This window comes from Lepisosteus platostomus, chromosome 3 (assembly GCF_059453375.1).
Source record: "Lepisosteus platostomus isolate fLepPlt1 chromosome 3, fLepPlt1.hap1, whole genome shotgun sequence".
Classification (NCBI taxonomy): domain Eukaryota; kingdom Metazoa; phylum Chordata; class Actinopteri; order Semionotiformes; family Lepisosteidae; genus Lepisosteus; species Lepisosteus platostomus.
The window spans coordinates 6,188,008-6,215,841 of NC_142613.1; the positions used below are offsets into that span (position 1 = coordinate 6,188,008).

Below are 27,834 nucleotides of genomic sequence, written 5' to 3' on the forward strand. Positions count from 1 at the left end.
GGAGCAGTGTAGTTGTGACAGAAATGCCTGTAAAGGACTGTGTTTGAATCCTTGCTTGCTTTGACAGTGTCTCTGAACTGTCCCTGTGTGAGAGTGCATGTGTATGAGCCCTGCAGTGGAATGGTGTCCAGTCCAGGGGGGAGTCCTGCCTTGCTGCCTGTGCATTTGGAATACCTGAGACCCCTACAAGGAGTGAGTGGGATTCTGCTGTTGGATAGATGGACTTAAAGGCAGGACTTGAAATATATGCATTCACAAGTGCTTTATTATTATTGTTTCTATTTGCTCAGCAGGCAATTCACAATATACACAATAATACATCATACATTGTAAAATCATCCAAATTCAGTAGAATAAATAAGTAAAAATAGAAATGACAAAGAAAACAGCGAGGTAGGCACCACTTAGAATTGCAATGCCTGTGCTGCACAGAAGACAATGAAGGCAATGTCCGTGAAGAAGGGAGCAGTGTGTAGGCGAGGGATCACTGACTACAGTGAGGAAGGAAGGCCACTGAGCAGAGAGTTTCATCAGTCAGTGGTAAACATCTCCAGCAGGGCGACAGAGATCCTACAGGTAATGTCTGCACAGGTGAGACACAGAACGGAGGTCAGGGGCTGAGCACTCCTGATTTGAATGGGTGGTTCTCTCCTTCCCTGCCGAGCCGGGGGTGAGAATGCAGGGGCCCTGGAGGTGCAGGAGGGGAGAGGCGGAACAGTCTAGAGAAAAGGGCAGAGAGAACAACACGTACACTGCATAATGGTTTGGTTGGTCGCCCTATAAAAGCAAATGTGTAAATGTCCCCCAGTGTCTCTGAGAATGATTTATTAATAGAAAACTATTTCGGTCTGATGAGGATGCAAATCCCTTACACAAGGGTGTCCTTTTTGCATACTAACACAGTGACATTAAGGAAATGTAGTGAAATGAATGGATGTGTTTTTTGCAATGTACATTAGATGCACTTTAGCAGCTCCCCACCTGACAGTAGGGTGTCCCTTTATACAGTATATCTGTGATTCTATAACTGTGTATACAATGTATCAGACTTCTCAATAGTTTTCTTAAAGGTTATTCTAGATGCACAATACAGAAAGCATTATTTGCTGTAATGTTTGGGTACTTTATTGAAATTCTCCTTCTTGTATAGCACCATACCCACAATAACACGTAGAGTTGTTGACCTGGTTAATTCTGCACTTTTAAGGGAGTTTCCTTCACAGACAGGGTAAAGGAATCAAATCTCTTTTGCCTCAGAAACTATTACCGATGGACCTGCGACAAGCTTTCAGGATCCTGAAAAGTATTCCCAAAACCAGACAAGTGGATTTGAGGATCCACGAAATGCAGACCAGAGAACACAAGTGCAAAGTAAATGAGGCATTAAAGATCCAGAACAAGAGTTTTGCAAAAATGTTGAGGGAGTCTGAAACAAGCCATTTGCTGAATCTGATGCCATGAATAAAACTCTTAAAATGGCATTAAAAATTAATTAAATGGGCCAAATAGCCATCTCTGCTATGCAACTTTTCTTTTGTTCTTATAAACAGGTAAATGCTTTTTCTTCATGCAGAGTGCAACAAGCAGCTTACAAAAGTAGCCCTAGGGTTTGAATATGCAAAACAAAGCAAGAAACTACCCTTAAACAAATACTGTAATAATCAGTTTCCCTGTCCCATCATGCCTAGGCTGGACACGTGCTACACTTACAGGTAGTTGATATCATTCTGTTAATAGTGATATTACTTGTGCTGTGTCAATACAGAGCTTTTTATGCAGACAATATCAATGTTTTAGCATAACTATGTTCAATGTTGGAATCACTTGAAGATACAACATGACAGTCTAAGAATAAAGATTAAATGAATGGCTGAATACATACAGTATTTAAGTCATAAATAGTCCACTTTTATAGACTCCCCTGTGTCCCTGAATTGGATTAAGTGATTAGACAGATGAGTAGATAGTGGATAGCCAACTTTAAGCAGCATTAAAGTACTTCTTAAAATAATGAATTACAGTTCCATGACTGATATTTTAGTTTTGTTTCACATTTCAGACCATATATCATATACTGCAAGTAAAAAATGTTTAATCTGTCTAATCTGTTAACTTACTGCATTGTCTTGTAATTGTAATTGCCACATAGATCAATATAAAAGTATTTATTTAACACTGTTTTTCTGAGCTTTATTTTTATCATATTTGTCAATGATCTATCCCTCATACTTCAAGTGTGTTGTAGACTTTCTTCACAGAGAAAAAAGAGAAAGCAAGAGAGTTCCTTTAAACATGCTGGAGCTCGAAGGCCTGTTACAAATCACCAAAACGAAGAGAGGCTCGGGCTAGGCAGCTTGTCGGACAGGTGTTGCAGTCCAGCTGTATTATAAGAGCTGTTAGTCAGGAGTCTTATCAGAAGATGGTCAAGCTGAAGAAAATTATCTCAATAGGAAAGAGGGTTATAGAGAAGAAGGTCTATTCCAGGTAAATAAGCATAACCACCAAACATCACAGGCTCTTGGAGTCTTAAAATGTCAGATCACAGAAGGTAAATATGTCTGGGTGTGGTCAGTACCATGATGGTAGATCTTTAAGGAAAACCAGATGACTCCTGTAAGCGGTGTAACCGGTCTGCATAAGAACAATTATACAGGTACTGCAATTACACAGGTACTACCAGTAGAGGCCGCCAAAGGTACTCCAATTTGTGTGACACGACTCCAGCTGTTGACTATTAATAATAATTAATAATAATAATTGCTTACACTTATATAGCGCTTTTCTGGACACTCCACTCAAAGCGCTTTACAGGTAATGGGGACTCCCCTCCACCACCACCAATGTGCAGCATCCACCTGGATGATGCAACGGCAGCCATAGTGCACCAGAACGCTCACCACACATCAGCTATCAGTGGGGAGGAGAGCAGAGTAATGTAGCCAATTCATAGAAGGGGATTATTAGGAGGCCATGATTGGTAAGGGCCAATTGGAAATTTGGCCAGGACACTGGGGTTACACCCCTACTCTTTTCGAGAAGCGCCCTGGGATTTTTAATGACCACAGAGAGTCAGGACCTCGGTTTTTACGTCTCATCCGAAGGACAGCGCCTGTTTACAGCATAGTGTCCCCATCACTATACTGGGGTATTAGGACCCACATGGACCACAGGGTGAGTGCCCCCTGCTGGCCCCACTAACACCTCTTCCAGCAGCAACCTTAGTTTTTCCCAGGAGGTCTCCCATCCAGGTACTGACCAGGCTCACACCTGCTTAGCTTCAGTGGGTTGCCAGTTGTGAGTTGCAGGGTGATATGGCTGCTGATAATTGCTGATAATTAGATTGTGGTGAAGGAGATGGAGAAATACACTTTCTCGCTGGCCTTTTCTTGTATGTTCCCATCCAGGGAGACCACGGTATTTGAGGGTAGGCTCTACGGATGGTGATGTTGGCAGCACTGTTCCCCTCTTTTTTAAACCACAGTTTCTAAAAGCCAATGCCCCATTACAGTGACCTGGGACACTGTGTTGTGGGAAGTTGAGATAAGACGTTATTCTGTTCTGGATTTGTCAGACAACCTGGCCTGCTTGATGTTCCCTCTTAATTAAATTGATTAAGCAATCTGCTTACTTATCTTCCAGTTCTGTTGAGTAGAGGGGCTGCTGATACTGTACATAAAGATTATCATGCATCATTTTAAGGATCACCCTAACTCACTCACAAGGTGCAAGGCACTAATCAGATTCTTTTTTTCATGGACCTCTTTCCCTGGTACCAGTTAGAACAATGTTATTTATATTATTATCCAGACTTTTAATTTTGCCGGATAACACAAATAAAAATGTCACATAACTACGTGCATTAAAACTACTTTGAAATATTGCGTGTAATACAGTACATAGAAGATTAAAAACGCATCCAGCTACCTGGGACTGCTGACTACAGTCCCCAGTCGTATGATATAAATAAATTAAAGCTCATTATTTATAATTAGATTAATGACGTAACTGAGACTTCATATGAGATGGGCAAAAACTAGAAAACCCTATACAAGTCACAGACTGGAGCCTGAGTCCCCATTGTTAATGTATGTGATCCATGTAGGAAATACACTTTTGTATTGTACTGAATGGAACTGCACACTGTGACTGCATGAGATGCTTTTTGAAAAAAAAAACACACACACCACAGAAAGAACAAAGACACAGGCTCCACCTGGTCTGGAATGAATACCTCAATATACCTTTGAGATATCCCCCCCCAGAATTAATATTTCATATTTTCCCAGTCTGTTTTGAATAGGCTTGACACACTGAGAAGCATGGGTCTTGTGTTGCTTTTAATCAAGTCAGAGTCGTAGAAGTAAAGAATTCTAGCTGGTGGGATTAAGAGGAGTTGCTTATTGCTGACTGTTTTTCAGTAAAGAAATAAGATTTCAGTGACTGTTAATGCAGTACAACACAATGTTTAGGTTACAGTTTACTTTATACATGACTAAGTGAATGACTACATTGTTCTACTTCAATGTTATATTGAATATATATATATATTTAGGAATATATTAGGTATATGGCTATTTAACATTCCAAATATTGGAATATTAATAACTACTGATGATCTTCATACTGCTAATAATAATTCAGAAAGAATAAAAGTATAGTGTACTATTTCTAAATTCAAAGGCCATTTCCTTTACTCAACACAGAACATAAGCAGTGATGTGATGGCTCCCTCTTAAGGACGTTTTACGCTGTTACCTAGCAGTTATTTTTATATAGATACTTTAATGATCCCGTTAGGAAAATTACATGTTTATAAGAACACAGGAAGGGTTACTAACAAGAAGAGGTCATTCAGCCCAACTAGTCTGTTTGTTCATTAGTAGTTAATTGATTTGGGGATCTCAGATGCTGTTTCTTGAATGAATCCAGGGTATTGGCTTCACCAACTCAACCAGATAGCTTGTTCCACTCTTCCACCACCCTTTGGGTAAATAAAACAGTCTTCTGTTCTCTGGTTCATGTTTTGCTCTTCATTCTGAAGACGTCCACTGGGCGAGACTTTGTAAAATCCCTTGAAGATTCTGAAAATTTGTATCACATTCCGTTTTAGTCTTCTGTGTTCAAAACTATAAACGTTCAGTTCTTTTATCATGTCAGTGTGGAACATTTTGCTCATGAAGGAGATGTGAAAAATAATATTTATTTCTAATTATACCCTTTTCAGGTCAGTTGCAATAGTAGCACCAACAATAGCATCATTTAAGTAATTCTTATCCTGATTATTGTAATCGGTCATGAGACAGAGTGACTGTCATAATAACGTGCTCTAGTGTACGGTACCATCTGAATATAAAAAGGGATATAGAGAGAACGTGATGCACTTCTTGGTTGAAATGAATCTAGTCCTATATGTGCAGAACTTCTTTTGGGGTAGAAAAGGCTATACAGATAAAATTATATTTAAAATTAATACTTAAAAGTATCCTAATATTGTTTTCATTGAACTGAGAAATTTAAACCATAAAACATCCATTACTTTTTTTGTTTTATATCGTGGTATATTATGTGACTATTAATGCGTTATTTTAGTGCAATATTTATTTTCTACTATCGATGTTTTGTGTATGCCCGTGCATCTGTGTGGTTATATACAGATACATATATACATAAGGAATTATGACTTTAAAATATATGCAGTATATAGATTATGCGCAGTCATTTAATGATGTACTGCATCGTGAAAGCTAGAAGGCAAAATGGCTCAAAATGTTTGCATTTTTGTGAATTAATTCTGACCGCCCAAGGTCATGGGCGAAGATCAGACAGAAAGGAAAAAAGAGATAGTCTCGGGTTCGTTCATTCATAGTATTCATTCCAAGATGTGGCCTTTCTGTTAAAACTGCAACATCTACACCAAAAACGACAATACCCAGTTGGTTATATATACACATATTATGAATTGAGGACTACACTACAACCTATTCATGTCGCTTCAGAAAGTTTCTAAGGATAGTCGATACCAAACGATATCCAGAGTTTTTCTGGTGAGCAAAAAAACACTACGAGTACCACAATGCTTTGAGAGAAAGGGGCTGATTTCTGTCAACATCGTATTTCAAACTACTTTTGAAATGTAATGCCTTGTACGAGGCCGACACACACATACTGCTCTGTACAATGTTTTGGTTTATTTTTAAAATTGTATTAGGAAAATGTTTAATCGACTCTAATTGCTGATGGGAGTTGTAGTTCTTGAGTTGTCACTTTGCGCTCCTCCTTTCCTCACCCCGTGGGTGTAAACCAGCCGGGACTACAACTACCATCCTTCGCCGCGGAGTGACAGTAATTCAGATTATCGTCTTTATTTTTATTTTCAGATTTTAGGAAAGACGATATCGCGTATCTGCAGTGAATCTCAGTGCACCGAGGGCTAAAAATGCGAAAGAGTGGAGAAGTTGTTTTTTCCATTTCCTGTTTTGTTGTATTTCCTGGTATGGGGACGAGCCGCTCAGCTGTTTTTTAAGAGCAAACCTAGACGTTGAAATAAACCAGAGGGGGTTTGGGAAAAAAAAGGGCTCTGGTTAATTAGGAATTCGTACATAAAATAAACCCCACAGAAGAGGCCGAAAAGGCTTTGAAGAAATCGTGAAAGACAAGATAAATATACCATACTGATGGCAGGGCTGGAAGGAGAGATTTTCGAATAGAAACAAGCATCCGAACTGGGGCAGGATTTTTTTTTTAAGCTACACAATCATTGCACCAGTTCGCTCGCATCCCTGGCTGGCGTGATGAAATGAGTCTCTACCCATGCCTTATTTACCAAGACTCCGGGGAAGCAATGGAGAAGACGCTGTTTTAAGCTGAGAAGGGAAGAAAAGGAAAAAAAAAGATCGCTTAGCTTTGCTATTGCAATAATTGTATTTAACGTCTGAGCATCTTAGCGACATCGTCGGAAGGGGGTAGCTTTTTAATTTTCTTTATTTTTTTTTATTTATTCGTCATGGATTCGGCCACTTGCTTCTGGGGCGCCTAACCAGTTTAACCTTGGGCTTTTCTTACGTGGAAGATAGGAAAGTGACAGCCGTATTGCAAGGGGCTGTTTCGCCAAAGCATAAGCAGACAGGATCCCTTTGGCACGTTTTCAGGTTCAGCTGAATAGCTGTCATAGCCGGGACACTCGCCGGATTTGGCACTTTTGGCGCTGCCAGTGTTATACCGCCTTCACACCGGAGCTCGAACCTGGCTGGGGCGGACCGGGACGTTTCCTTGGGATTGCTTTCTCTTTTCGCACATTGAACTTCTTTCCTCCTCCTCCTCCTCCCCCCGTCCCGTCGTCCGACTGCCGGGGAAGATGAAGAAGTTTTTCGACTCTCGTCGGGAGCAGGTCGGCTCCGGCCCGGGCTCCGGCGCCGGCGGAGGCGGCGGGAGCGGGTCCGGCGGCGGCGGCAGTTACATTGGAAGGGTGTTCAGCGTCGGACGGCACCAGGTCACGGTGGAGGAGACGCTGGCGGAAGGTGAGAAACGGCCCGGGCACCCTCAATAGCTGCTGCTTTGTCAGTGTGGTTTATGTTCACACGCTAGCAAGTCACCCCCCACCGCTCACCGCTTTTCTGCAATGGGATGTTTAGCCCGTTTTCCACCTGAGAGGCTGTTTGGTGAACTCTACCCTGTGGGCGCCACTGTGGACGTTGTCTAGGACTGGGTTCCGTCATACTGCAGTGCATGCTGTGTATGTGAGCCTTAAAATATAGATCAGGCTTTAAAACCACTAACGGGTCCATACATGCCACACAGGTGTAGAGCACTGTAGCACTTGCACCCCCACTATAATAATCTTAGACAAGATTTGATTGTAAAGCGTGGACTCAGATGGATGTTGCTCCCTCAGTCGAGAGACCACACAGACCAGATCCTTCCTGTTCTTGTTTGGCCAAGCATTTGTGCTCTTTATGTGTGGGAGCTTATGAGGTGCTCCCCAATAGGAAACGGGGATTCTCAGAAGCACCCCCTAATTCTGCAAGTGTGGGAGGGGAAAAGTGTGAACCCCTTCACCTGATAATTCCCTGAGATTTTGGGCCCATGTGTGATGAATGAACACGGAGGAGGTGGGCAGGTCCATGTTGTTGTCTTCCTCTTTCCTGTCGCTCCATTCCTTAGTCATCATGACATTATCTTGGTGAGTGGTTTTCTTGTTGCTGATACTTTGCGGTTTGCTCTACGTGTTGCTAATGAGCAACACCCTCTATACGGCACCCCTCCCCACACCAGAAAAAAACCCAACAGATTGTCAAAATAACTTCTGCAGGAACATACCAAGAACTGTGCATGCAGCAGTCTTATGAAAACACACTCACACATGCAAGTGGAGATATATCACACAAAGAAAAAGGTACTACTGTAGGTGTTTCCTCTAGAGAATCTATAAAGTTTGTTGAGGGTTAGCGTTAGTATTTGGATTGTGAATGAAGGAAAAGGTAAATGTATTGAACATATGCCCTGGAATCATCGGAGAGATTCTTGTAAAACTTAAACACATCCATATACTCAAAAAAAGGCTTCTCAGGAGACTGACACTGAGATTTTCTGAGACCGAGATATAAATAACACTCCCCATGTTAAAGCATTTCCAACCATTCCAGGGTTGAATGCTCCTCTGTATGACTCAACACGAGCTGCTGGAGGTTTCGTGCTGCTTACCTTTTTTGGGATAAGATGTGGAGTGCAAATATGAAGGAAAGTTCTTTGCCTGGTTAATTAACCGAGTTGCAGAAGCAAATCCGCACTAAGTTCAAAAGGCGAATTCATACGTTCTGTATGACATGGAGCAAACCAAAAAAAAAAAAATGAAACCGTGCTCCTTCAGTCACAATCGGTTCCATGAACCTTGTTTTGTGTTATTTGTATTCTACACACCTGTGCCTGCTTATATGCTTACCAGAAACGTCCCAAGCAGCTGTTCCCTCTGGCTTTGATTTTTAGAATTAGTTTAGCGTGTGGTCGCTGGTATATTGATCTGTACAAAGCTTTTGAAGTGTCCAGGATAACAAAGATGTTTTGACATAAGATGCATGGTGGAATTAAACGGGCAGCGCTCACCTGAGAATATTTGAGGTGGGTGGAGAGGAACAGCTGGATCTGTGCCACTGGGCTTGCAAGCCAGGATGTCTCCAAAACATTGTGGGCTTCATTCGAATGGCAATTGCAAGGACAGCATGTTCCCTGGTTTCTGCAATATAGCCGAACAGCTACGCCTTAAAAGCAAAATCCAGCAAGTACTGCAGTCAGCAGAGAAGGCCGTGAGCATTCACAGCTTAGGTTCTTGTGTAAACAGCTGCGTGCTGAAAAGGGAAAAGAAATTATTCTAAAATAGCTGCGTCTGTGGCAGATTCATTCAAAAATCAATTGCATCAAGTGCTTCAAAAGCAGTGAAAATGGTGCACATACTGTACCTATCCCACAGTAGAGTTAATCTTTAAGCAGAGTGTGTAGTGGAACCCTATGGCCAGGGGTAATAATGTTAATGTAATAATAATGTTTCTTTATTAGCCCTGTACAGTTTCTTGCATTAGGAATTCGTCTTTTCGCATACCCCAGCTTTTCTCCATGGAGACACAGACACACAGACAGGGAGAAGCTTGGGGTCAGAGCGCAGGGTCTGCCATTGTACAGCGCCCCTGGAGCAGTTAGGTTTAAGGGCCTTGCTCAGGGGCCCAACGGAGTAGGATTCCTCTGCCGGCCACAGGATTTGAACCGGCAACCTTCCAGTCACAGGCGTAGATCCTTAGCCACAGAGCCACCGCTCCGCCCTCAGACTCCAGAGGTAAGACACTCCAGACTCGGGTCTGGAGTGTCTTACCTCTGGAGATCAATGGTTCATGTTCGGGCTGTGAATCTCATTGATTGTGCCTGGCAGTCTGCAGAGAGGGCAGCCAGGAGCTCAGCCCTGGACTGAGCCCAGTAGGACCCGTCCAGTTCTCGGTTCTCTGGACAGGGAGAAGTTGTCGATGCACTCCCAGCGTGTCCTGTTCTGGATGAGCTGCGCATGTTTTTAGTTGCTATTTGTTGGATCTGTCTGCCATCTCATTTGCAAATCCCAAGGTGCTTCAACCCTGTCAATCCGGTCAGCAGTAAACACAGGTCCTGTGTATCATGGCAGCTGCTATAGAAAACGAACCGTACTCACACTGTTTAGTCCCCCTCCGTAAGAAACAATTGAAATAAAGCTGGAATGAGAGAGTAGATGTGCCTGTGATGGCCTCTTAAAGGAGCACTTCAAGCTTCGCTTCTGGCACTCCTGCTGTGTGTCCTGCTGTGCGATGTGCGATGTTCTGTTTTATGGTTGTTTCAGTTTTCAGTGTTGATTGATCGAAACTCTGGTGGCAAACAGATTTCTTTTCATATTCTTTCTAAAGACACCACCATCCTTAATTGAAATTGACATTAAAGCAAACTTAATTACAGTTATGTTTATGCTACCAGGGCTCTCAAATTTGTTCAACACATCAGATAAACCTGTCAGTGATTGAGAGTATGTATTACATTTTGCTTTTCTTATTGCCAGACTTGTATGGGTTCCCTAGTCTGTCTCTAAGGGCCCCTTGGAAACTTGCACCCTAGAAAATGTACCGTTAAACTGGCTGTTCAAGAAGAGACGTCTTGGACTTAGTCATCTGGAATTAAAAAAAAGGCAGAAAAAGGCCAATTTTGAAGCACTGTGTTTTACACTGAAATCTGACCCTGTCTCATATCCTGTCTAATGTAGTGTGGAAATTTCTTCTGTGCAGGTAGTATTCGCTAACGTGGTCTGTTACAAATGACAAAAGGAAAAAAACTGTTTGCAGATGAATAAGCAACGGTAAAGGAATTAAAGGGAAACTGTGAAATAGAGGGCAAACGGCTCCATTAAAGTGGGCAACATTTTGATCCGCTGGCACATTTCAAAGAGAGCAGTGACGTATTTGTGGAGCAAAACTCCTAAGTCGTCTCCCGTGTACAAGCCAGTCGCAGCGCCACTGTCCATTTGAAGTCAATTACATCACATTAAAAAGCTCTGATTGAATTGTATCTGAGCGTAATGAGCTTTCATAAGTGAGGCTCGACTGCTGCAGCGTGTTCCATCCATGCAGCTGCTGGGACCATGAATCTGGCGTTGCCGGTCATTCCTGTTTTCTCCTGGCCTGTGGAAGAAGGGTGTATCATTAAGTCTCCATCCCCAGGAAGGACATGAATTATCGTTAACTTACGGCTCCGTTTCTTTGCTTGTTTTCAGATCTTTGGGGGCTTTATTTTTTTTTTAAGCCGTTTAAAAACAAAACTTTGTTGAAATATGACTAAAATGCAAATCTGACTAGGGGGACCACCAACTGAGCAGACGTTTCAAGTTGTGGGTCATTTTAAATGTGCCGATGCTGAAGTGCTTATTCCCATCTTTGGTGTGTCTGTCTGGGTGGATAAGATTTTCCATTGCCATTGATTTCATGACCCTGGCTGTTCCAACACAGATCATTTTCTTCTGTGCTGCCTGACATGCTGTAGCCTTTCTAAACGTGTGAGAGTCGAATCTCCTGACAAACCTGACATCTCATTTCAAAGGTGGAAATTTGAATCGAATGTCTAGATTTATTTAACCGTCAGCTTTATAGTGTACAGTAGTGCGCAAATTAAATCGAATAAATACCATTTGCTGGACTTTACGTTCCACAAAAATTGTGTTGTTTAGATACAAACTAAACAAATAGAGTAAAAAACAGCATTTGACAGGTTTTATTTTACTGGTTATTTTACTGAGTGTGACATTTTTAAACAATCAGCGTCTTTCCAGATTTACCCCAGAATGAACTAAAAATCGGTGACTCTCCGGCTGATCCGTTACCCCATCTAGAATTTCCTTATCAAAATGGAATGAACAGGAACACTCCTGAAATATTCCGAGTATTTTACCTTGGGATATGTGAACGTTTTCTTTTTTGGTTTAAAATAATGGATTTAGTGGGTAATTAGTCACCTCTAGGTTTGCACTGAAATGTGTAAGAATTGAAAGAGGATTACTAGTTCAGGAGGTGTTTTACTTGTCAGGTCCTTTTCAACATTGATCATCATGCATTTGCTGCTGCTGTTGTTTCTGCTGACATTATTCACCTCCTTAACTCTCAGTGAGAAGATACCCCTTGCCTTAAGTCCCCTGGTAGGAAGAGTGTGTTATGTTGCACTATTTCAATCAATCAATCAATCAACGTTTATCAAATGCACAACAATACAGCGTGCAGCAGTAGTTGCTGGCAATGAAATGTCTTTTCTGTGAGCTCACCGGGTGGGGGGGGGGATAAAAGTCACAAAATTAGTTACAAAATAAAGTTACATAATGATAGATAATAGTGCAATAGAAATTGAATAGAATAAACTCAGACAAAACTCAATATAAATAGAACTGCTATGTGTCCAGGGTGTATGCAATATATTATGTCCAAGTAGTGCAGGATGCCGAATACGATGAAAACTGTATGTCCATGTAGCCATTACGGGTGATTTGCTGAAGGGACTGCAGGTCTTATTGCCTGGAGGTAGAAGCTGTTCTGTATTCTGTTGGACTTTGACTGAATGCTTCGGTACCATTTACCGGACAGTAGGAGAGAAAACAGTTTGTGACTGGGATGACTGGGGTCCTTGAGAATGGACCTGGCCTTCCTAAGACATCTAGCTGGGTAGATCTCCTGGATGTTTGGTAGCTCACAGCCAGTAATGAGCTGCGCTGACTTCACCACCCTCTGCAGTACTTTGTGATGCCAGGCGGAGCAGGTCCCATTCCAGGCAGTGATGCAGCCAGTCAGGATACTCTCAATAGTGCACCTGTAGAAGCTATTTGTGGTGTACGCTTGACCTCCATGTTTCGTCATGCTTTGAGTAAGTTCTTCGTGTGCTCCTGACAGAGTCAACCCAATGGGCTTCTACAGAATCAACAATAAAACATAACTCAGAAGACAGAAGTGGAAATGATAGAAAAGAGCACTTAAGACTGCAGACATGAGGCACTTAATTACACACAGGGCTGTGGGAGTCTGGATCATGCTACACAGTCATGTTCTTGATGACGAAGATTTCCATGGCTTCCTTCAGGAAAGTGCTGGACAAGACCATTGGATTAAACACTTAGTAGAGGCCAGAGGAGCTTAAGTGGCTGGACCTAATTTTTGCTGGAACAGTTAGAACAGCAAAGGACCTACACTGAAACTACAACCCTTCATTTAATTTGATCCTTTTTAAAGAGAATATTGCATTATTCACGCTTAATGCAAGACCAGCGGGGAATGTTTTCACACTGTAGTTCTGCTGACAGCTTGGGTTGAAATACGTTGTGAGTGATAATACCTATAACACAAGGAAATCAGCTGTAGTCATTTGTTCAGGAAAGGCATTGTTAAGCGCTCCTAAGTGTTATTGTATAGCGATCTGTAGTGTGGCTTTCTGTGTGGCTGTTAGCAGGAGAAGCTAATGCGCAGAGCTCTCCCGGGTTCAGAACACTGGACTCCAGCCTCAGAGCTGCTCGTCTGTGAGGTAATGGGCATGCCGCAGGCCCGCAGGCCCGGGCTGTCTGTGGACCTGGAGCAAGTGGCGATTCAGTAAGTGGTGGAGAAGACACACTGCCTTCAGCAAACAGAGGCTGCCGAAAGAGGTCAGAAAGGTGGTGTCTCTGGAAGATCGACTAATCTCTAAATCTAGAGAAAGGGAAATCAATGAAAGCATTCTTCAGAGTGCTTCCTTGTGTGTATTAAAAAAAAAAAGGGTTTAGTAAGATGAGATGCAGTTTTCCATACTGCCAGCGCTTACACATTTTAAAACCCACTCTGCTTTACATTATATACATAACATTCACTTAATGCCCTGAATTTGAACATCTCGGTAACTGGGAATTTCATAAGCAGTGGAAAGCGTCTGGTGTTCACTGTAATTGGTAAAATATGGGACTAATCTGGAGGTTTGATGACCGAAGACTGGTAAATCCAGAAAGGATGTAATGTAAAGTAGAGGTCTGACATCAGCAGGTCTTGGAAAATTACAAAAGATTTGGAAATAAAAAGCAATAGATGTAAAAGAAAAGATGTGTGATGCCTTGGCCTTTGCTGTACTGGTATACAATTTGTGCAGGACTGCTGGTGTCGATAAAGAAAGATGAAAAGTTATTGACAGTGGCAAGGAGTGGATTTAGGAGACTGGTAAAAGTAACAAAAAGAGAGATGACCAGAAATGTAGTGATCAGCGATAAGGTAGGACAGAGAGAAGTCGTATTGGACAGGATATGGAAAAAGAGGACGTTTACGGTTTGGACATCTAATGAGAATGAACAACAAAGGATCACAAGCCAGACCTCTGTACAGCTAGATAATACGAAGAAGAAGCAGAGGAAGACCTTCAAAGAAATGGGTTGTAAGATGGCCATGAGGAAAGCAATAGACATGACAAAAGATGGAAACTACTGCTATAATTTTGTTGGGACCTGGAGACAGCTGTCAGATGAGAGAGAGGTTTAGGAATTCAGTAAGCTAGGAATAGCATATTTCAAACTCTCTGATCTGATCTGTGGGAGGTACTAAAACCTACTGTTGATGTAATAGGCCTTGCTTGGTATTCAACTATATTAAGTGCTCATTAAGAGCATACAATCTGTGTCAGTTATAAGTGTAGCCATGTGCATAGGTTGTGCTCTGTGATCTAAATCTTGTACATTGGAGCTGCTTTTGGGAATACTAGACAGGTGACCACTTTCTATAGGAAGATGGAGGTGATTTCTGCTGGAGGCCAATAGGGTTTTAACTGGTGTGTGCGGACTATCAATATATCTTGTATTTATGTAACATTCCCTTTCTTTTGTCTTTAAAACCCAAGTGATGCTTGGTCTTATTTGTAGTTAAAACAAAGTACTGGCACACTCAAAATGCACAAACTTTGACTTTCACAAATTTCACAAAAACCTTTTGATTCTTAAGCCACTCCAGTGTAGATCTGGATTGTTGTGTAGCTCAAAGGTGAAGTTTTGTCTCAGTTTAAGGTCTAAAGCAGCCTTTCCTCTACAGTTTGCCAGTACTTTTCTCCATCTATGCTTCCATGAGTCTTGACAAGTTCCCACTCCCTCTGATGAGAAGCTGAACTATAACGCAGTGCTGCCACCAGAACTTTACTTTAGACAACACCATAACTTCCAGTCTTAATGCTTTGTATTTAGATCAAAGAGTTTTGATTTTGTTTGGTCTTCCCATAAAATGTTTGCAACATCTCTTAGGTGCTTTATTTTAAACTGTGCGTAGGATTGGATCTGTTTTTTTCAGTTCTGTGTAAACCCCCATTTTTTCCATCTAGCTTTGTAATATCAGTGTTACCTGTGCTTGCAGCTTATTATGCTCCTTTTCTTTAACTGGATTTGTTTTTTCCTCACTTTCTAAAATTCATTCTTTTGCCTGTTTTCCTTAATTGACTTATTAAATCATTTGAGTCATACATTTTTAACCTTTGGTTTTCTTATGCTCGGGAAAAATGAGTTCTGTATTTTCTGTAGAATCATTTTACTGTACTCGACTGATTAAATGTCAACCAAGTAATATTGATAGGTATTGATTCTATATTTATCCTGACCTGTATTACTTCTCTTCAGCTCTGTCTCATTCTTTCATAGTTTGTTTTCCCTAATTGGTAGGCATTTGTTTTGGAATGCCTTTGCCTGTCCAGTTTTAAAATCTACCTCAAAGCATACCATATTGTAATCATTGTTCCTTAATGGTTATATCTAATAGCCCTAATGGAGATATTTGATCACACGTTAGATGGCTGCTCGGAATTATTGTAATGATTTACATTCAGTATAGCTCAGTTTAGGTAGAGAACATCACGGCATCTTTGCCTCACATTAGTTGCAAAAATTGCGAGCTGATGTTCATTTGCAGTGAAATGAAATGGCAGTGGGACACTGTAAACTGGAAGCACATCCATGTAATGTTTCCTCAGAAACTGGTAGAAACGTTGCATTTTAAGATGTTATACAGTTTGCACTGATCCTTGACAGCCTGCGTTGTGAAGTCTTGACCCTTGGTGGAGCTCGATCCAGTGATCTCTGCGGTGCTCCGTTGACGCCCCCGTTCCTTCAGTGTGACTGACTCCCAGGATACCCCAAGCAGGGGTTTCGGCCCTCGATACGGCTGCGATTTCATATCCTGATCCTCTGGAGGCAACAGCTGCATTTCTTTTAAAAAACAAAATGCTCTCATTTGTAGAATCATACCATCTGATTTAGGAGGCCACCTTGACCAGTGACGTTCCATTAGCAGTTAGTCTGCAATCCAGTCAGTGGCTCATGGACATGAAATCCAGCTTGAAGGCATTCAATGCCTGCTTGCTTCAGTGCAGTGATCCTGTGCATCATTTTAGACTGATTTCAGAATTTCTTTTGCAACGTTTTCAATGTGTTAGTCTTCAGTTGCTTTTGTCCAGTTTAGAAAATGCAAATCCGTCTCCCTCTCCCCACTGTACTCTTCCAGAATGCCATCTCTTCATCCTCAGAGGTAGAGTGTAATGTTCAATATGGGAGACCTAGAGCAGGTGTCAACCGTGCATGGATATCACTCATGAAACTGGAGGGGTCAGTGTGATGTGGCAGCCCAGGAACCCTTTCCTAGGCATTTTTAAAAGTAGTCAAACACATAAGGTTGAACTGAAAAATCATAGGTCCTCCACTTATTCAGTCAAGGTATTTGAGGCTTGTAATTGAAACACTGATTTGATTTAACTCTGGGAGTAGTCCCTCTCCCCAGCTGTGGGCACAGAAACCTTCTCATGTTACTGTATATTGGAGCTCATGTTCTCAGCGTCCTGGTTTTCTTGGTTTGGCACTATCAAGCATCTTGGACTTGGAATGTGTTTGTTTAGAACTGAGCAATAAGAGCTGGAAGGGACACTACATCCCCTCCATCACCCATATCAATTGTGAAACAGCACTCCAAAGGTGAAAGCGTCCTCTTCAAGCACGCAGCATTGACAGTGTTTTCATGTTTGAAAGCTTGGCAGGACAGTCTTGCTGACTTGTGTAATTAGTTATCAACAGCAGCTCGTGCAGCCAATTACTACTTTTAGAAGTCTGCACCCTAGAACACTCACTGACTCTTAATGGCAGTGGCACCGGCACTGTTGAACAAAGGTTTAATTTGGTAGATTAAGAGAAATCCCTTCTATCAATTCTACAATTGATTTTATCGTTTTAATGCGCCGATGTAAGGTCTAGAATTCAGAGTTTTATAGTGTGTTTCGAGGGATCCATCACACACCCACATCCCTATCATTCCCCCCTCCATGAGTCAGATCTCGATAAGTATAAAGTATTGTGGACAGTGCAGGTCCTCTGAATGTACATTAAGCTTCATTAATGATGTAGAGACCGTACATGTAAAGCAGTAGAGTATATTTAATTTTTCTTTAGTAATTTAGTAGCTCCAATTGTCTTTGCTTTCTCCCATATTTCATTATAAAAATACATTTTATAATTGCAGTTCCTGCTGTTTTCTAGCTATTCCTTCTCATTCTTTTCTGAACTAGTTATCCCAGAAGTGGGATGTTGTCTCTAGGGCTGATCGCAGAGCTGGAGTGATGCTTTCACACATGATAGAGAGTTTGTGACATGGACTCTTGGAGATCGGTACCTTATGACTCTATAGCACTTCATCTATCACCATGCCACTGTACGTCAGGGACAAACAAGATAATATCAAAAGCCATGGTTTATATCAGTGTCAATTTCCTGTTTATTGCCTGGTAAATGAGTTCTGCTCTTTCTCAGAAGACCTTGGCTGATGGAAGGGAGTGCACTTTGATCTTTGCAACTTTGATCTGCTTCTCTTCTTCATAAGCAAGGACCTCGAGGAGCCTTTTGCGAAGAGATTCTACTCTGGAGCAGCTGATGCGAGCAATAGTATCCCATTGCAGTGAATCCCTAAGAAAACATCATAGTACATAGCGAGGAAATTAATTGTGGGTGGGCAATAAGCAATTTAGAAAATATAATGAGAAAGAAAACACTTCTTAAAATGAAAATAATAAACAATTCAAAATAATATCATCCCATTAAAACAGTGTAAAAATGGGATGGAAATATCTAGAGAGAAGCAGTAAAGAATAATGTAATGGGGGCTGAAATATGTTTTTCAGTATTATGACCACAGAAGAGCAGTGGGGTGAAGCGAAGTGTCTTGTTATCTCATGTCTTGGCCAGCCCCTGCTCTGCGTTAGCTTATCGCCCTGTCTGGAGCGCACAGCACAGTGCCGGCGTTAGCCGAGAAGGCCATCTCCTGAATAATGGATAAGGCAAGTGATTTATTTATCACTGGTGCGGATGGGCATTTCACCATCTGTATTCGCAGGGTTTGCCAACCTGTGGCAGCAAGTAATTCTGTTTCAATGCCTTGCTGGTGTTTTACTGTTTGCAGGTTCGACTGCGTTCACTCTTAGCAGTGAGTAACAGCACATTGGTACACTTACAATAAAGTTCAACAATAAACCCTTTATAGATCATGAATGCAGTATATTAACTAATAGACTTGTTGTAAACATTGTTCGTGTCTACTTATGTAGACTTGTTAGGCTATCTTCTCATTTATCTGATACATTAACACTGTCAAATTCAACATCACACTCTCAAGTTTGTTTTTTGATCTCTGTAACACCTCGTCTCAGACTGTATTGCCGGAAAAAAACATTTCACTTGTTGTTTTGCTTTTACTTCCAGCAGCATTTATTGTGTATTGATTTGTAAGTTTCCTATTGATAGTTTAGACTATTATTCTTTCTCTGTGAAGTGTTTGTGAAGGCCTAATTAACATTATTGAACCTTATTATAAAGTGTTACTCATTTTGTCATTTATAATTATTATTACTAATATGATTTAACTCTTTAGAATTTATTTTTTCTCCCTCAGGTGTCCCCCATTTTACAAAACCTCTTATGTTATGAGCTGAAGCAAATCAGGAATCACATGTTGACGAAGGTGACTGAGCTCCTTCAAGAACCAGCTGAGATTGTGAGGTCAATTTAGGGACTAGCATGATGGGGCAGGTGGCCTTCTCTGGTTTGCAGTCTTATTGTTCAGTCTCCTCAGATCGCTGTGTGTGTGTGGGGAGCTGATTTCCAAATCTTTTCTTTCTTTTTGTGTACAAGAGAACAAAAATATTAACTAAAGTTAGAGACATCAAGTGCAAAATGTGCTTTTACTTCTTTTTCAAGCCTTTTTGCCAGTACGAATCAGTGATTACAGAAAAATAACTTTCTTAATTGGGTCATTAAAGTTCTGAATAATCTTTCTGCTCAGACACTGACAGTGTAGGTTGTGTTTCTGCAGTGTGGCTTGTGATAGCGGTTACCTCTTGTGTGGAGCAGCAGATGCTCATTAATAACTGTTCCTCACATAAGTACTCATGAAGACTTTATTCTCACACTTGTACAGGTCTTTTCCATTTAAAGTGCTTTCCATTTAAAGTTGGAGGGGGGGGGGACCAACTTCATTCACAAATCTGGGAGATCTGTGACAGCTGTGATGGCCAGCAGACCCACTGCACAGTAACTCAGGTGGAGGAGCAGGAATTAGCAGTTGAATTAAAGGGGAACTTAAAATGGGCCAGATTGTTACAAACCCAAGGCAGAATTTAGCCAGGTCACAGAGATTTACAATCCAACCTTGTCAGCAGTAGCAGCACTGAAAGCAGTGATACTTGTACTTGATCCTGGAGGGCTACAGTCCTATAGGCTTTCCAGGGTAGCAAATTCATCCCAGAAAACTAATTAATTCTATCAGGAAGTAATCATGTAGAATGAGAACCAACAGTTAATATTATAAGTTTAAAGCTTGTGTTGCATTGTGTGATGAGTTGAAATTAGTGGAAAAAGACATTCAACCCAGTGACCAGTGAACTGCAGAAAGACTTCTTCATTTCTTTGCAGTTAAACATATAATTTCATTGTCAGATTAACTAATATTAGGCTTAATCTGAAGGGTTTTTTAAAAATTGAATGTTAAATGAAATCATTTGAAGTTTTGATTCTGTTGCATCTCAAGCAGAGAGCTGATTAACATTGTGATTAGTCTAGGGATTGATAAAGTGAAACTGTTGGTATGAAAACCAGAAGACAGTAGGACGGACATTTGCTCTGTGATTCAGACAGAATGGTTTTATTTCAACACAAGATTGATCGTGAGTGCATGTTTTATACTTTCAACAAATTGAGACATTTTTGTGACTGTTCCTCTGTCAGCTAACAGTGACCAACCCATCAAATTAAAGCTTTGCAAATCATATTTTGAATGCATGATGTTTCCTTTCCTGAATGCTCTTTCCAGCCCCTTCTGGCGTTTCTGTAAACAATGAAAGCTCTTCTATACCACAAGTCTGACATAACAATGCTCTCATTTCTGAGCATGTAGGCATTACACTGGCTGTAATTACTTGCTAACATTGATAGCTCATATTTAAAATAAATGTTATATTAGATTTCAGAAATGTGTTGGAGTATTTTAATAATATTTTGGATAAATGTTGCTTTGTCTGATGCTTTCATCTGATACACTAGACCTGCACGCAGTCTAGTTTTACACCCATGTGAATGCAGGAATCATGAGTTTAACAAATAAAAATACATTGTTTTCCACTATTGATAGCACTGATATTGTGTGCGTTCAGTGCACACACTCAGAATAAGGCAGTCTTGAACTGTTACTTTCACATGTTGTGTCTTCTCTGATGTTAATCTTCATTAATTGAAAACGCACCAGAGGATGTTTCACTGCATAGAGGAAACTGCATCATTTCCGTTGTGATCAGACTGCGTTAGGACATGACAGGTGCTTCACAGACACTGATCCTAGCAAGGCATCCTGGGCTGGACTCTCTTGGTGCCTACAATACAGAGATGAACTGCTTCTTCCTAAGAACATATACAGAACTGTGCTTTATTGACATGAAGACCCCCCGGAGCAGCCATAGGTGAATTGTGCCATTTTGTACATGTGTGCCCTGTGGAATATCAGCTTTGTCTGAAGGCCTATGTGTCATACAAGGAACAGCTGCAAACCAGGTACCCCTGTGTTTATACCTTCTCCCTGTTGTGCATTGTGTTATGTTGCACAAAAGGGGTGTTCGTTTCAATCCTGTGGTGCTTTTGTTTGCGTCTCTGCACAGACCTGTTAATTGCCATCTTCCATGATAGTGTTTGGAATGGTCCGACTCTTGGGCACTGCACAAAATGACAACTAAGTGGGTGGTGAACCCCAAAGGCCTGTTGACTGAGTATTTTGCAGCTTTAAAACTGGGAAAGCAAGAACAGCCAGTCAGTCCCCAGGGGCTTACTGGAAGATCAGCCTGCCCCACTTCTGTCTTTGCTCAAAAGCAGGCCTTTCCTCCCTTCTCTCAATACTCCCCTAACTAACTGAGGAGAGGACAGCAGCACAATAGCACTGCAGTGCAAGCCTGTCACTCACTTCAGACAGCTCTGTTTCAGAAACATGCTTGTCATGCAGTATAATACTGTTCCCTGCTGAAGCAGTATCTAACCTACCCGGATTTGGTGTTTAATACAGTAAGAGAGAGCATATTTATTGGTATTCACCTAACATGTGCATTTCCAATTCCCCATGCATGGTCATTTCTGTTGGTGTCGGAAATAATGTTTCAGTTGCCTAAACATAAGTACGTTTGGATTTTTTAGAACTGTAGTGTTATGCGTCCCTTCTTGTTAAACCTGCCAGTAATTTGTCTTGTGCTTGCTAACTCTTTTAACCTCTCTTTAACCATTGTGAGTTTCAAGTATGCTGCTGTCAATTTCAAACTGATAACCTCTGTAGAACTTATGGTACATGACAAAGCCCTTAGACACTGTGTTGATATCTAGGGGAAGCCGTTATGCTATTGTTGCATGTCCATTATTGCATCATTTGTGTCTTTAGCACCAGTGACTCATTGTGTTGCATTGAGCAAGCTGCTGAAACTCTTTGTAAGGGACTCTCGCAGAATATGATGAAATGCAGTCTCTAATTTCCTTTAGATAGAATGCGACCTTTCTAAGTGTTGTATACATTCATGTTAACACTTCATTACCCGATTGCCTCAGATCTCAGAAGCTAAGAAGGGGTGGGCCTTGTTGCTATTAAGATGGTGCTTTAGACCAGTTAATGGATCAGTAGGTGGCTCGCAGCTCCTCTTATCACTTACTCTTTTAAAGAAAGTCTCCATTGAAGTGAACTTGTTGGCTCTTCCTATGAGGAAACGGGTTGGTAATTGGAAGACACGTTTGTTAACATTTGTCAGTTCAAAAAGAAATCGAGCGGGTTCTGAACAAAGCAGGATCTGCTGATTTTTTTTTTGGAAAAATAACAAAAGCAGTTAAAGTTAATGGCGTTTTGAAAGTCGCCTCTCTTTTAATCTAATTGTGCCAAGGTAAGACCCATCAAGATGTAAGAATATTTGGTTGACAGTTCATAGTCCAGAAGAGTGCTAAATAAGTGTAAGGAATTATTATGGTTATTTTTATTATGATCATAGTTGAGTATCATGCTCACCTCTGTTAAATATAACAGTGGAATATGTATGATAATGTTTTTCTTTTACAAAAAAGAACTAATTCGTGCTTGAAGTGCTGTAACCAGGTTCATCTGAATGTTGCTGTCCAATGGTAGACTAATTCCAGAGCGTGTTTTTCACTTGGGTTTTCTGGGCTGGTCAGGTGGTGAGAAGCTCATTCCTGAAAAGCAGTTAACAGGCGTGGCCACTAAGCTGTTGTGCCCAGCCCAGCCCTGCTGCTTTTGTGTTACTTAGCCGATCAGGAGCCTGCTCTCCTGGTTCTGCCACCCTGTGCTGTGAGCTGAATAGGAGTAAAACTGCTGTGTTGCGTCACACGTGTCACGTGAGCAGCGTTCTCCTGCTGTTTTCTTATTACTTGCCACTTGCACAGTAATATGTGCTGTGACTCATTCCCTGTTATCTTATAAATGCCGATTTGGCACTGCGGCTAGCTACCGTGGACAAAAATAGCTCGAGAAAAGTCTTTTTCTGAAGAGATTGCCAGGCGTGGTGCAGGGGAAGTAAATTAAGGTTGTGCTAAGCCAGAAGCAATGTATGCATCTTCTGAGTAATTCCTCATTTCATGTTTCCACCTTCATGTCTATAAAGCCTGTGCACAAGGCTTTCTGCTTGAATATCTACAGTAGGTATCTATCAGGCACTATCGGGTTCAATAAACTTAGAAAGGTAAAAGAAGACACACAACGCAAGCTAGTCCTAAATGAACTTACTAAAATGACAGATATACCTGTAATGCAATGTTTTCCAGGCCTGATCTTGCATTTAATCGCTGTTTTCTGAACCTTTATTTAACCAGTTCTTTGCTTTGATCAGTTTCTGCGCCTAAGTCTTAGTTTTAACAGTAATCTCTGTTTTGTGTATTTCCGAGAAAAGTAAAAAAACAGATCTCTGTTTCCACTTATTTTGAAACAGTTGGTTTCTCATAGTTTTCTAAACTATGAGTACAGAAAATGATGGGAACAATGGTGTGTCAAACTCTATGTTAATTAGCATTCTTAGTGATGTGTAGGCTCATTAATTAAATTCCATCTGGGCATTTAAGCAAGAATCCTAAATGAAAGGTGTTCTGAAACCGGCATCTGGCACAGGGTTCAGACAAATTGTTGTTCATGACTCCCTGCTGTTTGAGGGGTGAAACTGTTTTTTGAAAGCTTAATTAGGATTAATGAAGAGAAAGAGCTGAGGTGGAATGAAAAACAGAAGAGACAGTATTAGGAAACATTGGAGTAAAACCTCCTAGATTTCCAGTCTTGAATGTAATTTGTCCATAGTTATTATCTCTGCTAGAATACACAACGTTCTACATTCAACACCCAACAGGTAGCAAGTCTGATTAATAGCTGTGACCTAACTAGCATACTAAAAATGTGTCAATTGATGGATTCCAATAAAATTATCGGACTGCTCTTCTCAAGGCTAGTGAATTTTTGTATTTTTAAATACTGTATTTGTAGCTTAATATAATATTTTTAAAATGTTTTTTTTAAATGTAAAAACTGCTTCCCAGAAGCGGTGTCAAAAGCTGTAATCAATGTTTTTATGCTGGGAATGTTTCAGTGGCTGTGGAACCTCACCTTATGTCGTATATTGTCCCAGGTGGGAAATTTGCTTTGCAGGCAGATTAAAAGAAGTACTGTACACAATGCATAATACACTTAACACAGCCTGAATCAGTTAACAAATAAAAGACATTCATGCATAGGATTAAAAATCAAGCCAGAATCTTTAAATGCTCTCGCAGTCTAAAAATAAATAAAAACGGGATTGTCAGTGACTGAAACAGATACTTAAAATACACAATGAAAACAAAATCTAACTATAAATTACTTGTGCAAAGTGAGCAGGTTAATAGCTGTGGAATACAAGATACCTTTATTCTATACTGCTTGAATCTTGGTAGTCTAGGTTGATGCATTAATGGATGGAGCTCAATGGGATGATCATGACATTAACACTTGTCACTTGGTCCCTTGTGTTTTTCTACAGGAGGCTTTGCGATCGTGTTTCTCGTGCGAACGCACCAGGGTGTGCGCTGCGCCCTCAAGAGGATGTATGTCAACAACGAGCATGACCTGCAGGTGTGCAAGAGGGAGATCCAGATCATGGTGAGGCTATGGCTAAAATTACTCCCAGAATCTTAACTACGTACATTGAATCCCATCTCAATGCTTTTTCTCCTGAAAGGGAACTGCAATGCAATTTTCATATTTCAGGGTTAGAAAGAATCAGCATTGATGAGTGGATTTCAGACCACTTTAAAATGAACACAGCAATGTGTTAAAACTCCAATGTACACCACAAAATAGACAATTTCCAGGTATGCGCAGTGCCATGTCCTGTGATTCAGAATGAGGCAACAAGCCTTCCGGTGACATGTGTGGCCTTATTACATCGCAAATAAGAGGCTTGTGAATGCCTCTCTTTTAATCCAATAGAAGTATTGCTCTTGATTTCCAGATGGTTTTGCCAACAAATACTACTTGTTAACTCTGCATGCAGATCACGTTGGAACATTTCTGTGGTGAAATGTCTGCTGCACAACCTGTATTTATTTGCTTGTACGTCACATTACACTAGTCCTGGCAGTGACTTGTGAGACGCATCGCATCGTAATTCGTGGGAACTTGAATGAGAGCTTGGGACAACATACGTACTTTCACAAAGTTCACGATATGGTGCTTAATTCGAAATGTGTAATTTTTTAATATAACATCAATTAATTGATTTAATTACCGGTCTGAGAAACTGGGGATGATAGTTCCCCTTTAAAACTGAAATCAAATTAATGTCTCCCTAATAACTTCTTTACAATTTGCTCATTTACACACTTATAAAAAATGACTCTGAAATTCTGTTGAAGTGAAATTTGTCATGAATTATTCTTGGGTGTGGGGGCACATGTGTAAAATCTGTACCTGTCATTTATACTCCTCTGTGGTTTTTCACAGAGTTTTGGGTCAGTGTGTTTGTACTGTGTCTTTGGTTCTTGATTGGTTTATCAAACTGGGAGACTGCGGGACTTGGAGTACTGAATTCCCAAGCCCTGCTTGATAATCATCCTGTGTTTATGTTCAGAGAGATCTGGTTGGGCACAAGAATATTGTGGGCTTCTTGGACTCCAGCATCACAGCAGTGGGCTCAGGGGATGTTTGGGAAGTTCTCATTCTGATGGACTACTGTCGTGGTGAGTCCCTCGTCCTCTGCACCAGTCTGGGCCTGCTTTGTTGACCCCGTTTTCTCTGTCCCCCTATATATGTGTATTACCCATCCATCAATCTCTCTGTTCCTGTGTCTAGCTTGTCGGATTGTCCTGCCAAAACTCAGTCTGGCTCTTGAGTTTGTCTCTTGTCTTCCTTTCTAACCCTTGGTATAGACCTTGATTCAATGGGATTCTTTAAAAATCAATGAGGTTCTCATTAATCATAATTAGTCTGCACATTTATGCTCTAGATTTTAATTGCTTAGGTTGTATATTTCTGTGCCTTTTGTTTGATTTATTGTGAAATGAGACGACGTGAAATAAGAGCCACTATAGAAAATAAAGATTATTAAATTATGTGGATGTGCTAAATATTTTTTACATTTATGCAACAGATTTTTGTGTTTCTGCTTTTCATATCTCAACCCCTGTATGCTTGTCTGACTCTTAAGTCGGCCGGTCTACAGTCTGTGTGCAGTGTCTCTCTCTCTCTCTGCCTCTCCTTATCCTTCTGTGATTGTGACTCTGTGTCTCCTCTGTCTGCCTAGGCTGAAAAAGCCACTGTGGAGCATACAGTACATCTCCAGCCCAAGTCAGGGATAGAAGATTAAAATTAAACATTTTAAATAATATATGGCATGCAATATAACAATGACACACTTTTGCTTGTTTGCTAAATAATGGATGAAAATCTTTATAAAAGAGTAACAGCAGCAGTCCGCAGGCTGTGTTTTCATACACGGCTTTTACTTTTTGTGGTTCTTCAACAACAGGTAGCATCTGCAAACACTCATCAAGGCATCAAAGTGTGCGGTAATAGTTAGGAGAAAGGCATCTATGATAAAGTACACACAACAGAAAGTCTATTCTCTATAAAATAGTCTATTTATATAAAAACTGCTCTATGGAAACTACTAAAACAGAGTCACATCTGCCTTTGTTTTTCTAAAGGCAAAAGATCACACCCCTGTTTTATTTCAAAAGAATTCATATTGTGTTTTTGAAGATTACATATAGAAAATTGCCGATCAAAAGAGATTTTTTAACTGTCTTGGCTGTCTGCTAGCTGGTCACTTAGCGACCTCAGTTCTTCACTTGATTTGCATGCTGTGTGGTGCCTTTGCTCTAGAATGGGCTCTGCATTTATTCAAAGGGGTTGTTGACCTGTTTGCCCGTGTGTCCCGTAGGAGGTCAGGTGGTCAATCTAATGAACCAGCGTCTGCAAACGGGCTTCACCGAGACGGAGGTGCTGCAGATCTTTTGCGACACCTGCGAGGCAGTCGCTCGGCTACACCAGTGCAAGACTCCCATCATCCACAGGGACCTCAAGGTGAGTGTCACAATCGCTCAACACCACCCTGGACTCCCTGCTCACCAGTAATGTACTGGAGGAAGTGAGGGATGTGTGTTGATTCCACTTATACTTGAATTCCACCCATATTGTCCCAGTACATTTATACCTGTTTTCAATCTTCCCCGAGAAGAAAAGAGCACATTGAAGGTTTTAGAGCAGAAATGCTCCTTTAAAAGGCCCAGAACTTGGCTAAAGCTTTTCCTTTTGGTTTTATAGGGATATAGGATTGGTTTCACACATTCCAGTTAGCGCTAGTCCTGGACTTGAATTGATGACTGAAGCTCCCACCTCCCTTTTCTCTACAGGTGGAGAACATCCTGCTCCATGACCGAGGCCATTATGTCCTGTGTGATTTTGGCAGCGCCACAAACAGGTTCCAGAACCCTCAGAGCGAGGGGGTGACCGTTGTGGAGGATGAGATAAAGAAGTGAGTTTGATCTTTGAGCCCAGACCAGCTTCACCTAGGAGAGGAGATGGGAGGGGGGGTGTTAAGTCCCGAATGGCAGGAGGCTGAAGACAGAATGGGCTGTACTGTAAGTAGTTTCGACCAGGGCATCTCTGAATCAAATAGTTGCGTTTTTTTATCATATCAAATTAAAAAAGTATTGTAATTACAGTATAGTAGTTGTAAAGAGGATGTAACACAAAGAAGTTCAAGAAGGTAACTGTGTCAGCA

The 27,834-nt window shown here is 41.0% G+C and overlaps 1 protein-coding gene across 11 annotated transcripts in view; it reads left to right on the top strand.

The window, feature by feature from the left end:
* Positions 1-6,324: 6,324 nt before the first annotated feature.
* The window catches only part of aak1b (AP2 associated kinase 1b), a 63,124-nt gene continuing 41,614 nt past the window's right edge, over positions 6,325-27,834 (top strand). For 6 of the 11 annotated variants that reach the window (XM_088624098.1, XM_088624099.1, XM_088624100.1 and 3 more), the window contains exons 1-5: positions 6,325-7,517; positions 24,592-24,710; positions 25,681-25,789; positions 26,992-27,134; positions 27,464-27,585. In XM_088624098.1, the coding sequence (XP_088480224.1) occupies positions 7,355-7,517; positions 24,592-24,710; positions 25,681-25,789; positions 26,992-27,134; positions 27,464-27,585 (656 nt within the window). In that variant the 5' untranslated portion in view covers positions 6,325-7,354. The remainder of the gene's footprint in view (positions 7,518-24,591; positions 24,711-25,680; positions 25,790-26,991; positions 27,135-27,463; positions 27,586-27,834) is intronic. The other 5 variants (XM_088624104.1, XM_088624105.1, XM_088624103.1 and 2 more) reach the window with 2 other exon arrangements.